At 42.4% G+C, this 12,793-nt stretch overlaps 1 protein-coding gene across 1 annotated transcript; it reads left to right on the top strand.

The window, feature by feature from the left end:
- Positions 1-1,612: 1,612 nt before the first annotated feature.
- On the top strand, positions 1,613-8,815 carry LOC124029107 (sorting nexin-15-like; the record flags this gene model as incomplete). Its single annotated transcript, XM_046340943.1, has 4 exons — positions 1,613-1,768; positions 2,217-2,332; positions 6,779-7,097; positions 8,575-8,815. Coding segments are annotated over 4 exons (832 nt in total), but the record flags the coding sequence as incomplete, so codon positions are not given.
- Between the last annotated feature and the right edge of the window lie 3,978 nt (positions 8,816-12,793).

The following is a 12,793-nucleotide window of genomic DNA, read 5'->3' as shown; positions in this document are numbered from 1 at the left end:
TTGGGTAGTTATACCCCCACTTCTCTACACACATCCTTCTCCTCCAACTTGCCTTCTCGCTGCTGATAGTATTGTGCATGTAAATCCTATGAACACCCTCTCCCCACCGGTGTGATTATTACCTCTGAGGTTTAGAGTTTGAGGTAGTCACTCATAAAGTACTTGGGGTATGGCTAGACGGTACACTGTCCTTCTCTCAGCACTAATACAAGCTGCAGGCTAAAGTGAAATCTAGACTTGGTTTCCTCTATCGTAATTGCTCCTCTTTCACCCAGCTGCCAAACAAATCCTGATTCAGATGACCATCCTACCCATCTAGATTACGGAGATGTAATTTATAGATCGGCAGGTCAGGGTACCAGGGTACCAGGCCATCAGATTTGCCACCAATGCTCCTTATAGGACACATCACTGCACTCTATACTCCTCTGTAAACTGGTCATCTCTGTATATCTGTCACAAGACCCACTGGTTGATGCTATTTATAAAACCCTCTTAGGCCCACTCCCCACCCTATCTGAGATATCTCTGCAGCCTTCATCCTCCACATACAACACCCGTTCTGCCAGAATCATTCTGTTAAATGTTGCCAAAACACACATCCCTGGGTCTCTCCTCTTTTCAGTTAACTGCAGCTAGAGACTGGAATGTCCAGCAAAACCACTCAAATAGGTTGTATCTCTTCAGTCAAGACTCAATCATGGACACTCTTACTTACACTCGTGGCTGCTTCGTGTGATGTATTGTTGTCTCTACCTTACCCTTTGTACTGTTGTCTGTGCCTAATAATGTTTGTACCACGACTTGCCTAGTTAAATATAAAAATACAGGAAGTTTGTACTATAAATGTATTCTATGTAAACGCGGTACACATATCACTATGTTTACTTTCAATGAATTATCCTTGTCCTTTCCTTCCACCTGTCTCTCTCCCTCTTGCTTCTTTCGCTCCTCTTCTCCCTCCATCCCTCTCTCTCTCTCTCTCTCTCTCTCTCTCTTTCCTCTCTTCCTGTCTCTCTCTCTCTCTTTCCTCTCTTCCTGTCTCTCTCTCTCTTCCTGTCTCTCTCTCTCCTCTCTACCTGTCTCTCTCTCTCTCTCTCATTCCTCTCTTCCTGTCTCTCTCTCTCTTCCTGTCTCTCTCTCTCTCTCTCTCTTTCCTCTCTTCCTGTCTCTCTCTCTCTTCCTGTCTCTCTCTCTCTCTTGCTTCTTTCACTCCTCTTCTCCCTCATCCCTTCTCTCTCTCCTCTCTTCCTGTCTCTCTCTCTTCCTGTCTCTCTCTCTCTCTTCCTGTCTCTTTCTCTCTCTCTTCCTGTCTCTCTCTCCTCTCTTCCTCTCTTCCTGTCTCTCTCTCTCCTCTCTTCCTGTCTCTCTCTCTCTCTTTCTGTCTCTTCCTGTCTCTCTCCTCTCTTCCTGTCTCTCTCTCTCTCTTTCTGTCTCTTCCTGTCTCTCTCTCTCTCTTCCTGTCTCTCTCTTCCTGTCTCTCTCTCTCTTTCTGTCTCTCTTCCTGTCTCTCTCTCTTTCTGTCTCTTCCTGTCTCTCTCTCTCTTTCTGTCTCTCTTCCTGTCTCTCTCTCTCTCTCTTCCTGTCTCTCTCTTCCTGTCTCTCGCTCTAGTTTGTCTCAAGCGTCGTCCAGAGGACGTCAAAGAGGTGATAGTGTGGAGGAGGTACAGTGAACTGAAGAAGCTATATGGAGAGCTGTCCTACACACACAGAAACCTGTTCAGGAGACAGGAGGAGTTCCCTTCGTTCCCTGGCGCTCAGCTCTTTGGTACGACCCAGTTAAAGTGACACTCCAGAACTTTTGCATCGTTTCAGACAGTAGTTGTGCTCGAGCCAAAACGGGTCTCCGTTTTTTGTGTGCTACAGTTTTCCGTTTCGTATGATATGTTACATTCTCATGTATTTCTCTTTTCAAAAATGTTTTGTAATTCGGGATGATATGTTACGAATTTGTTGTGCTTCAGATCCCGGACTGCATCTTTTAATCAATATAATAATAATAATATATGCCATTTAGCAGACGCTTTTATCCAAAGCGACTTACAGTCATGTGTGCATACATTCTACGTATGGGTGGTCCCGGGGATCGAACCCACTACCCTGGCGTTACAAGCGCCATGCTCTACCAACTGAGCTACAGAACCCAATGAATCAGTCAATTAATTAGTAAATCAGTCAGTCTAATTGTTATTATTGTTCATCTCTCTCTCTCTCAGGTAGGTTTGATGAAGGGGTGATCGAGGAGAGGAGGAGTGCAGCTGAGGTCATGCTACTATTCACCACCAATATCCCTGCTCTCTACAACAGCCCTCAGCTTAAGGACTTCTTTAGGGTGAGAAACATAGAAATAACCAAAAATTCCTTCCGTTAGCTGGCAATTACCGGCCCAAATGAGACGGGGAGGAAGAAAAAGAAAAAAAGTCCCATTGTAAAAAAAACAATGCTTTTTCATTATTATTTATTATTGTTATGTTATTATTTATTATTGTTATGTTATTATTGTTATTATTTATTATGTTATGTTATTATTGTTATGTTATTATTGTTATTGTTATGTTATTATTGTTATGTTATTATTGTTATTGTTATGTTATTATTGTTGTTATTGTTATGTTATTATTGTTATGTTATTATTGTTATGTTATTATGTTATGTTATTATGTTATGTTATTATTGTTATGTTATTATTGTTATGTTATTATTGTTATTGTTATGTTATTATTGTTGTTATTGTTATGTTATTATTGTTATGTTATTATTGTTATGTTATTATGTTATGTTATTATGTTATGTTATTATTGTTATGTTATTATTGTTATGTTATTATTGTTATGTTATTATTGTTATGTTATTATTGTTATGTTATTATTGTTATGTTATTATTGTTATTGTTATGTTATTATTGTTATTATTGTTATGTTATTATTGTTATGTTATTATTGTTATGTTATTATTGTTATGTTATTATTGTTATGTTATAATTGTTATTATTATTATGCTATTATGTTATTATTGTTATTATTGTTATGTTATTATTTGTATGTTATTATTGGTATGTTATTATTGGTATGTTATTATTTGTATGTTATTATTGGTATGTTATTATTGTTATGTTATTATTGGTATGTTATTATTGGTATGTTATTATTTGTATGTTATTATTGTTATTATTGTTATGTTATTATTTGTATGTTATTATTGTTATTGTTATGTTATTATTGTTATGTTATTATTGTTATGTTATTATTGTTATTGTTATTATTGTTATGTTATTATTGTTATTGTTATGTTATTATTGTTATGTTATTATTGTTATGTTATTATTGGTATGTTATTATTGTTATGTTATTATTGTTATTGTTATGTTGTTATTGTTATTATTGTTATGTTATTATTGTTATGTTATTATTGGTATGTTATTATTGTTATGTTATTATGTTATGTTATGTTATTATTGTTATGTTATTATTTATTATGTTATTATTGTTATGTTATTATTATATTATTTAACCTTTTATTTAACCTTTATTTAGCCTTTTATTTTACCTTTTATTTTACCCTTTATTTGACCTTTAACCTTTATTTGACCTTTTATTTGACCTTTAACCTTTATTTGACCTTTTATTTGACCTTTAACCTTTATTTGACCTTCTTTTTAACCTTTTATTTAATCTTTATTATTTAACCTTTTGTTTAACCAGGCAAGTCAGTTAAGAACAAATTCTTATTTACAATGAGTAAAACATTGTGCTAAACCAAACACCTTCCTAATGTTGAGTTGCACCCCCCCCCCCTCCACTTCTGCCCTCAGAACAGCCTCAGTTTGTTGGTGAATGGACTCTACAAAGGTGTCAAATGTTCCACAGGGATGCTGGCCCATGTTTTACTCCAAATTCTTCCCACCATCGTGTCAAGTTGGTTAGATGTCCTTTGGGTGGTGGGCCATTCTTGATACAAATGGGAAACTGTTGAGCGTGGAAAAACCCAAGCAGCGTTTGCAGTTCTTGACAGAAACCAGTGCCCCTGGCACCTACTTACCCTGTTCAGAGGCACTTAAATATTTTTTTACTTTCCCATTCTCCCTCTGAAGGGAACACATGCACCAGTTAGTTCTCTCCAGGATTACAAATCATTCTATGATTCTATACTGCTTAGAATTCCATTTTGCCATGGCAACAAAAAAAAAACATTTTACAACAATCTGTTCGTCGGACGAAACGAGATTAAAAACAACTCGTGTCGAAAGTTAACATCCGCACCCCGGTGGTGTCAACTGTGCTCATGTCTGCGTAATGAGAAAGTAGTGGAAAAAACGACAACTTCCTGACTATTTCTGATCGAGTGATCGATGACAACCGAGCTCGTTGCCCAGACCTACATAATTACAAAGAGGAGATTCTCCTGATTTAAAATGGTGCCCGACTTGAAAAGAATCCAAATATACACATTGTGAGATATTTGGCGAAATAGACAGTCATGCCTATATTTCCCTATAGGAAACAACCTCAGAGTTCCATTAGGAAACAACCTCAGAGTTCCATTAGGAAACGACCTCAGAGTTCCATTAGGAAACAACCTCAGAGTTTCATTAGGAAACGACCTCAGAGTTCCATTAGGAAACGACCTCAGAGTTCCATTAGGAAACGACCTCAGAGTTCCATTAGGAAACGACCTCAGAGTTCCATTAGGAAACGACCTCAGAGTTCCATTAGGAAACGACCTCAGAGTTCCATTAGGAAACGACCTCAGAGTTCCCATTAGGAAACGACCTCAGAGTTCCATTAGGAAACGACCTCAGAGTTCCATTAGGAAACGACCTCCGAGTTCCATTAGGAAACGACCTCCGAGTTCCATTAGGAAACGACCTCAGAGTTCCATTAGGAAACGACCTCCGAGTTCCATTAGGAAACGACCTCAGAGTTCCATTAGGAAACGACCTCAGAGTTCCATTAGGAAACGACCTCAGAGTTCCATTAGGAAACGACCTCAGAGTTCCATTAGGAAAGCGACCTCAGAGTTCCATTAGGAAAGCGACCTCAGAGTTTCATTAGGAAACGACCTCAGAGTTCCATTAGGAAGCGACCTCAGAGTTCCATTAGGAAACGACCTCAGAGTTCCATTAGAAGCGACCTCAGAGTTCCATTAGGAAACGACCTCAGAGTTCCATTAGGAAACGACCTCAGAGTTCCATTAGGAAACGACCTCAGAGTTCCATTAGGAAACGACCTCAGAGTTCCATTAGGAAACGACCTCAGAGTTCCATTAGGAAACGACCTCAGAGTTCCCATTAGGAAACGACCTCAGAGTTCCATTAGGAAACGACCTCAGAGTTCCATTAGGAAACGACCTCCGAGTTCCATTAGGAAACGACCTCCGAGTTCCATTAGGAAACGACCTCAGAGTTCCATTAGGAAACGACCTCCGAGTTCCATTAGGAAACGACCTCCGAGTTCCATTAGGAAACGACCTCAGAGTTCCATTAGGAAACGACCTCAGAGTTCCATTAGGAAACGACCTCAGAGTTCCATTAGGAAACGACCTCAGAGTTCCATTAGGAAACGACCTCAGAGTTCCATTAGGAAACGACCGTAGAGTTCCATTAGGAAACGACCGTAGAGTTCCATTAGGAAACGACCGTAGAGTTCCATTAGGAAACGACCGTAGAGTTCCATTAGGAAACGACCGAAGAGTTCCATTAGGAAACGACCGTAGAGTTCCATTAGGAAACGACCGTAGAGTTCCATTAGGAAACGACCTCCGAGTTCCATTAGGAAACGACCTCAGAGTTCCATTAGGAAACGACCTCAGAGTTCCATTAGGAAACGACCTCCGAGTTCCATTAGGAAACGACCTCCGAGTTCCATTAGGAAACGACCTCCGAGTTCCATTAGGAAACGACCTCCGAGTTCCATTAGGAAACGACCTCCGAGTTCCATTAGGAAACGACCTCAGAGTTCCATTAGGAAACGACCTCAGAGTTCCATTAGGAAACGACCTCAGAGTTCCATTAGGAAACGACCTCAGAGTTCCATTAGGAAACGACCTCAGAGTTCCATTAGGAAACGACCTCAGTTCCATTAGTATTTGTTTGTTGTTGTTTACATTTGAACTGTAAATAAGGAGAGCAGGTCTCATTGCCAACTAGACGCTGCCATTTGTACAACAAAATGGGATTTGAACGTTCGGAAGGCGAGTTGGTGCCACAGTGCTCAATAGAACTAATAGGAGCTGGCAGGGTGAAAAATGCCCTAAAATCGTCAAATTAGTAAACTAAACTCTCTCTACCCATCTATCTCCCTCCCCACGCTCCCCCTCTCTCCCCCTCCCCTCTCTCTACCCATCTATCTCCCTCCCCTCGCTCCCCCTCCCCTCTCTCTACCCATCTATCTCCCTCCCCTCTCTCCTCCTCCCCTCTCTCTACCCATCTATCTCCCTCCCCTCTCTCTACCCATCTATCTCCCTCCCCTCGCTCCCCCACCCATCTATCTCCCTCCCCTCTCTCCCCCTCTCTCCTCCTCCCCTCTCTCTACCCATCTATCTCCCTCCCCTCTCTCCCCCTCTCTCCTCCTCCCCTCTCTCTACCCATCTATCTCCCTCCCCGCTCCCCCTCTCCCCCTCCCCTCTCTCCTCCTCCCCTCTCTCTACCCATCTATCTCCCTCCCCTCGCTCCCCCACCCATCTATCTCCCTCTCCTCTCCTCTCCCTCTCTCCTCCTCCCCTCTCTCTACCCATCTATCTCCCCCTCGCTACCCCTCTCTCCCCCTCACCTCTCTCCTAGGGTGGTGAAGTGATCAGGCCGTTAGACCCCTCTCCTCTCTCCTCCTCCACCCCCCTCCCTCCCCCCCTCATTCCCCTGCCACAGCGTCGAGGCTCAGACTGTGAACCTGCGGCGGAGGAGGAGGGGACCGAGGCCCCTATCCAACCCCAGAAGCTGGGGCTTTCACTGGGCTTGGATCTAGTCGAGCCTGAGGTTGCAGCTGAGGCCTACAGTGAGATGGGGGGTTGTCCTACTACAGTAACACCTACAGCTGAGGAGGAAGAGGAAGAGTTAACGGACCTTCCTGATGTACCCGGCGATCTGAAGCTAGACGACAGAGGTAGAAGAAACATAGAGAAACGCACAACACACCGAGCGATTTTTAACTTAGATATTTTTCGTTTTTTTTAAACAACTATTTGACAGACGTTGGTTAAATTATTTTTATAGCCATTTTCATTCTGTTTTCTTCTGAAATCAATGTGCACATTGTACAGTTTCAGTTTGTACAGTTTGTACAGATAAATCAGATCAAGCCCAAACTGTGCAATGCATGTTGGGAGTTGTAGTTTCCAACAGGCCAACATTTGACATTTGTTCAGTGTAGAAATCAGCAGAAATGAAAAGTCTACAGCTCTTTAGTCAAAAGTAGCATCCTCCTTTTCTCCTCTATTTTCTCTGCAATCAACTGGAAACTGGGGTTGAAGGCATTATGGTATAGCTTAGTGGTTAGAGCAGGTAGCTTAGTGGTTAGAGCAGGTAGCTTAGTGGTTAGAGCAGGTAGCTTAGTGGTTAGAGCAGGTAGCTTAGTGGTTAGAGCAGGTAGCTTAGTGGTTAGAGCAGGTAGCTTAGTGGTTAGAGCAGGTAGCTTAGTGGTTAGAGTCAGGTAGCTTAGTGGTTAGAGGCAGGTAGCTTAGTGGTTAGAGGCAGGTAGCTTAGTGGTTAGAGCAGGTAGCTTAGTGGTTAGAGCAGGTAGCCTAGTGGTTAGAGGCAGGTAGCCTAGTGGTTAGAGGCAGGTAGCCTAGTGGTTAGAGGCAGGTAGCCTAGTGGATAGAGGCAGGTAGCCTAGTGGATAGAGGCGGTAGCCTAGTGGTTAGAGGCAGGAAGCCTAGTGGTTAGAGGCAGGTAGCTTAGTGGTTAGAGGCAGGTAGCTTAGTGGTTAGAGGCAGGTAGCTTAGTGGTTAGAGGCAGATAGCTTAGTGGTTAGAGCGTTGGGCCAGTAACCGAAAGGTTGCTGGCTCGAATCCCTAAGCTGACAAGGTAAAAAGCTGTCATTCTGCAACCTGACCAAAACAGTTAACGCACTGTTCCCTGGGCGCCGTGGATGTTGATTAAGGCCTCCACCCCGCACCTCTCTAAATCAGGGGTTAAATGCAGGAAAACACATTTCAGTGTTTACTAGGTATCTCCCCCAACCCCCATTCCCTTTCCTTGGAATGGTGGAAAAACAATCTATACAGTAACATTTACATTTGAGTAATTTATCAGACTCTTATTCCAACGTACAGTTAGTGCATTCACATTAAGATAGCTAGGTGAGACGACCACACCTCAGCCACATCCCAATATTATTTTATATGACCTATATGCACCTAAGTGTTGTGACAGCATGGTATCGTGAGGTCCGTGGTAAATCCCATCCCCCTAGTACAGCGTTCCTGCTCTTTCACATCAGTGCAGATGAACGACAGGAGATGAGGAGAGGAAGCCACTTCGAGGGCTTCCTGCCGAAATGACAAAATGTGTCTGTCCCGTCTCGATGTCCTGGACATTTGCCTTGCTGTGGCTTCACTGTTATTCGTGCTTCTCTTCCCTAGTTCTCACTCCGTTCCGGCCCTGCGTCCTCAGAACAGACCAATCACAGTCTCAGGAGGAGTTTGATTCGCTGTTCGATTCTGTGATGCGGGAGGAGCCTTCAGAGGAAGTACCGCCCCCTCCTCTCTCCGACAACGACCTCGCCATCTTCGACCCCTGTGCTAAAGAAGGTCAGAGGTTACGCACGCACACACACACACACACACACACACACACACACACACACACACACACACACACACACACACACACACACACACACACACACACACACACACACACACACACACACACACACACACACACACTACTACAATCAAGTGCCTCCACAGATATGGCACTTTTTAAAACGACTTTTTATCCAGTTACACTCTCACTCTCTATCACACACTATCACTCTCTATCTCACACTCTATCACACTCTCTATCACACTCTATCACTCTCTATCTCACTCTCTATCACACTCTATCACTCTCTATCACACTCTCTCCCACACTATCACACTCTATCACACTCTCTCCCACACTATCACTCTCTATCTCACACTCTATCACACTCTCTATCACACTCTATCACTCTCTATCACACTCTCTATCACACTCTCTATCACTCTCTATCACACTCTATCACACTCTCTCCCACACTATCACTCTCTATCACACTCTCTCCCACACTATCACTCTCTATCACACTCTCTCCCACACTATCACTCTCTATCACACTCTCTCCAACACTATCACACTCTATCACACTCTCTCCCACACTATCACTCTCTATCACACTCTCTCCCACACTATCACTCTCTATCACACTCTCTCCCACACTATCACACTCTATCACACTCTCTCCCACACTATCACTCTCTATCACACTCTCTATCACACTCTATCACACTCTATCACACTCTCTCCCACACTATCACTCTCTATCACACTCTCTCCTACACTATCACTCTCTATCACACTCTCTCCCACACTATCACTCTCTATCACACTCTCTCCCACACTATCACTCTCTATCACACTCTCTCCCACACTATCACTCTCTATCACACTCTCTCCCACACTATCACTCTCTATCACACTCTCTCCCACACTATCACTCTCTATCACACTCTCTCCCACACTATCACTCTCTATCACACTCTCTCCCACACTATCACTCTCTATCACACTCTCTCCCACACCATCACTCTCTATCACACCATCACTCTCTATCACACTCTCTATCACACTATCACACTATCACTCTCTATCACACTATCACTCTCTCTCACACTATCACTATCTATCACACTCTCTATCACACTATCACACTATCACTCTCTATCACACTATCACTCTCTCTCACACTATCACTCTCTATCACACTATCACTCTCTATTGCACGCTCACTATCTATCACACTATCACTCTCTATCACACTCTCTATCACACTATCACTATCTATCACACTATCACTCTCTCTCACACTATCACTATCTAACACTCTCTATCACACTCTCACTATCTATCACACTATCACTCATACTCTCTCTCACACTATCACTCTCTATCACACTATTACTCTCTATCACACTCTCACTCTCTATCACACTCTCACTATCTATCACACTCTCACTCTCTATCACTATCTAACACTCTCTATCAGACTCTCTATCACACTCTCACTCTCTATCAGACTCTCACTATCTATCACACTCTCACTCTCTATCACACTCTCACTATCTATCACACTCTCACTCTCTATCACTATCTAACACTCTCTATCACACTCTCACTCTCTATCACACTCTCACTATCTATCACACTATCACTCTCTATCACACTATCACTCTCTATCACACCATCACTCTCTATCACACTCTCTATCACACCATCACTCTCTATCACTCTCTCTCACACTATCACACTATCACTCTCTATCACACTATCACTATCTAACACTATCTATCACACTATCACTCATACTCTCTCACACTATCACTCTCTATCACACTCTCTCACACTCTCTATCACACCATCACTCTCTATCACTCTCTCTCACACTATTACACTATCCCTCTCTATCACACTATTACTCTCTATCCCACTATCACTCTCTATCACACTATCACTATCTAACACTATCTATCACACTCTCACTCTCTCTCACACTATCACTATCTATCACACTATCACTATCTAACACTCTCACTATCTATCACACTATCACTCTCTATCACACTATTACTCTCTCTCACACTATCACTCTCTATCACACTATCACTATCTATCACACTATCATTCTCTCTCACACTATCCCTCTCTATCACACTATCACTCTCTATCACACTCTATCACACTCTCACTATCTTTCACACTCTCACTCTCTATCACACTCTCACTCTCTATCACACTCTCACTATCTATCACACTCTCACTCTCTATCACTATCTAACACTCTCTATCAGACTCTCTCTCACACTATCACTCTCTATCACTATCTAACACTCTCTATCACACTCTATCACACTCTCTCCCACACTATCACTCTCTATCACACTCTCTCCCACACTATCACTCTCTATCACACTCTCTCCCACACTATCACTCTCTATCACACTCTCTCCAACACTATCACACTCTATCACACTCTCTCCCACACTATCACACTCTATCACACTCTCTCCCACACTATCACTCTCTATCACACTCTCTCCCACACTATCACACTCTATCACACTCTCTCCCACACTATCACTCTCTATCACACTCTCTATCACTCTCTATCACACTCTATCACACTCTCTCCCACACTATCACTCTCTATCACACTCTCTCCCACACTATCACTCTCTATCACACTCTCTCCCACACTATCACTCTCTATCACACTCTCTCCCACACTATCACTCTCTATCACACTCTCTCCCACACTATCACTCTCTATCACACTCTCTCCCACACTATCACTCTCTATCACACTCTCTCCCACACTATCACTCTCTATCACACTCTCTCCCACACCATCACTCTCTATCACACCATCACTCTCTATCACACTCTCTATCACACTATCACACTTTCACTATCTATCACACTTTCACTATCTATCACACTATCACTCTCTCTCACACTATCACTCTCTCTCACACCATCACTCTCTATTGCACGCTCACTATCTATCACACTATCACTCTCTATCACACTCTCTATCACACTATCACTCATACTCTCTCTCACACTATCACTCTCTATCACACTATTACTCTCTATCACACTATCACTCTCTATCACACTCTCACTCTCTATCACACTCTCACTCTCTATCACACTCTCACTATCTATCACACTCTCACTCTCTATCACTATCTAACACTCTCTATCAGACTCTCTATCACACTCTCACTCTCTATCAGACTCTCACTCTCTATCACACTCTCACTCTCTATCACACTCTCACTATCTATCACACTCTCACTCTCTATCACTATCTAACACTCTCTATCACACTCTCACTCTCTATCACACTCTCACTATCTATCACACTATCACTCTCTATCACACTATCACTCTCTATCACACCATCACTCTCTATCACACTCTCTCACACTCTCTATCACACCATCACTCTCTATCACTCTCTCTCACACTATCACACTATCACTCTCTATCACACTATCACTATCTAACACTATCTATCACACTATCACTCATACTCTCTCACACTATCACTATCTATCACACTATCACTCTCTATTACACTATCCCTCTCTATCACACTATCACTCTCTATCCCACTATCACTATCTATCACACTATCACTATCTAACACTATCTATCACACTCTCACTCTCTCTCACACTATCACTATCTATCACACTATCACTATCTAACACTCTCACTATCTATCACACTATCACTCATACTCTCTCTCACACTATCACTCTCTATCACACTATCACTATCTATCACACTATCATTCTCTCTCACACTATCCCTCTCTATCACACTATTACTCTCTATCACACTATCACTCTCTATCACACTCTATCACACTCTCACTATCTTTCACACTCTCACTCTCTATCACACTCTCACTCTCTATCACACTCTCACTATCTATCACACTCTCACTCTCTATCACTATCTAACACTCTCTATCAGACTCTCTCTCACACTATCACTCTCTATCACTATCTAACACTCTCTATCACACTCTATCACACTCTCTCCCAC

Source organism: Oncorhynchus gorbuscha, unplaced genomic scaffold (genome assembly GCF_021184085.1).
Source record: "Oncorhynchus gorbuscha isolate QuinsamMale2020 ecotype Even-year unplaced genomic scaffold, OgorEven_v1.0 Un_scaffold_5535, whole genome shotgun sequence".
NCBI lineage: Eukaryota > Metazoa > Chordata > Actinopteri > Salmoniformes > Salmonidae > Oncorhynchus > Oncorhynchus gorbuscha.
Note: the sequence above shows the minus strand (reverse complement) of the source record. Positions and strands in the feature narration are given on the sequence as shown.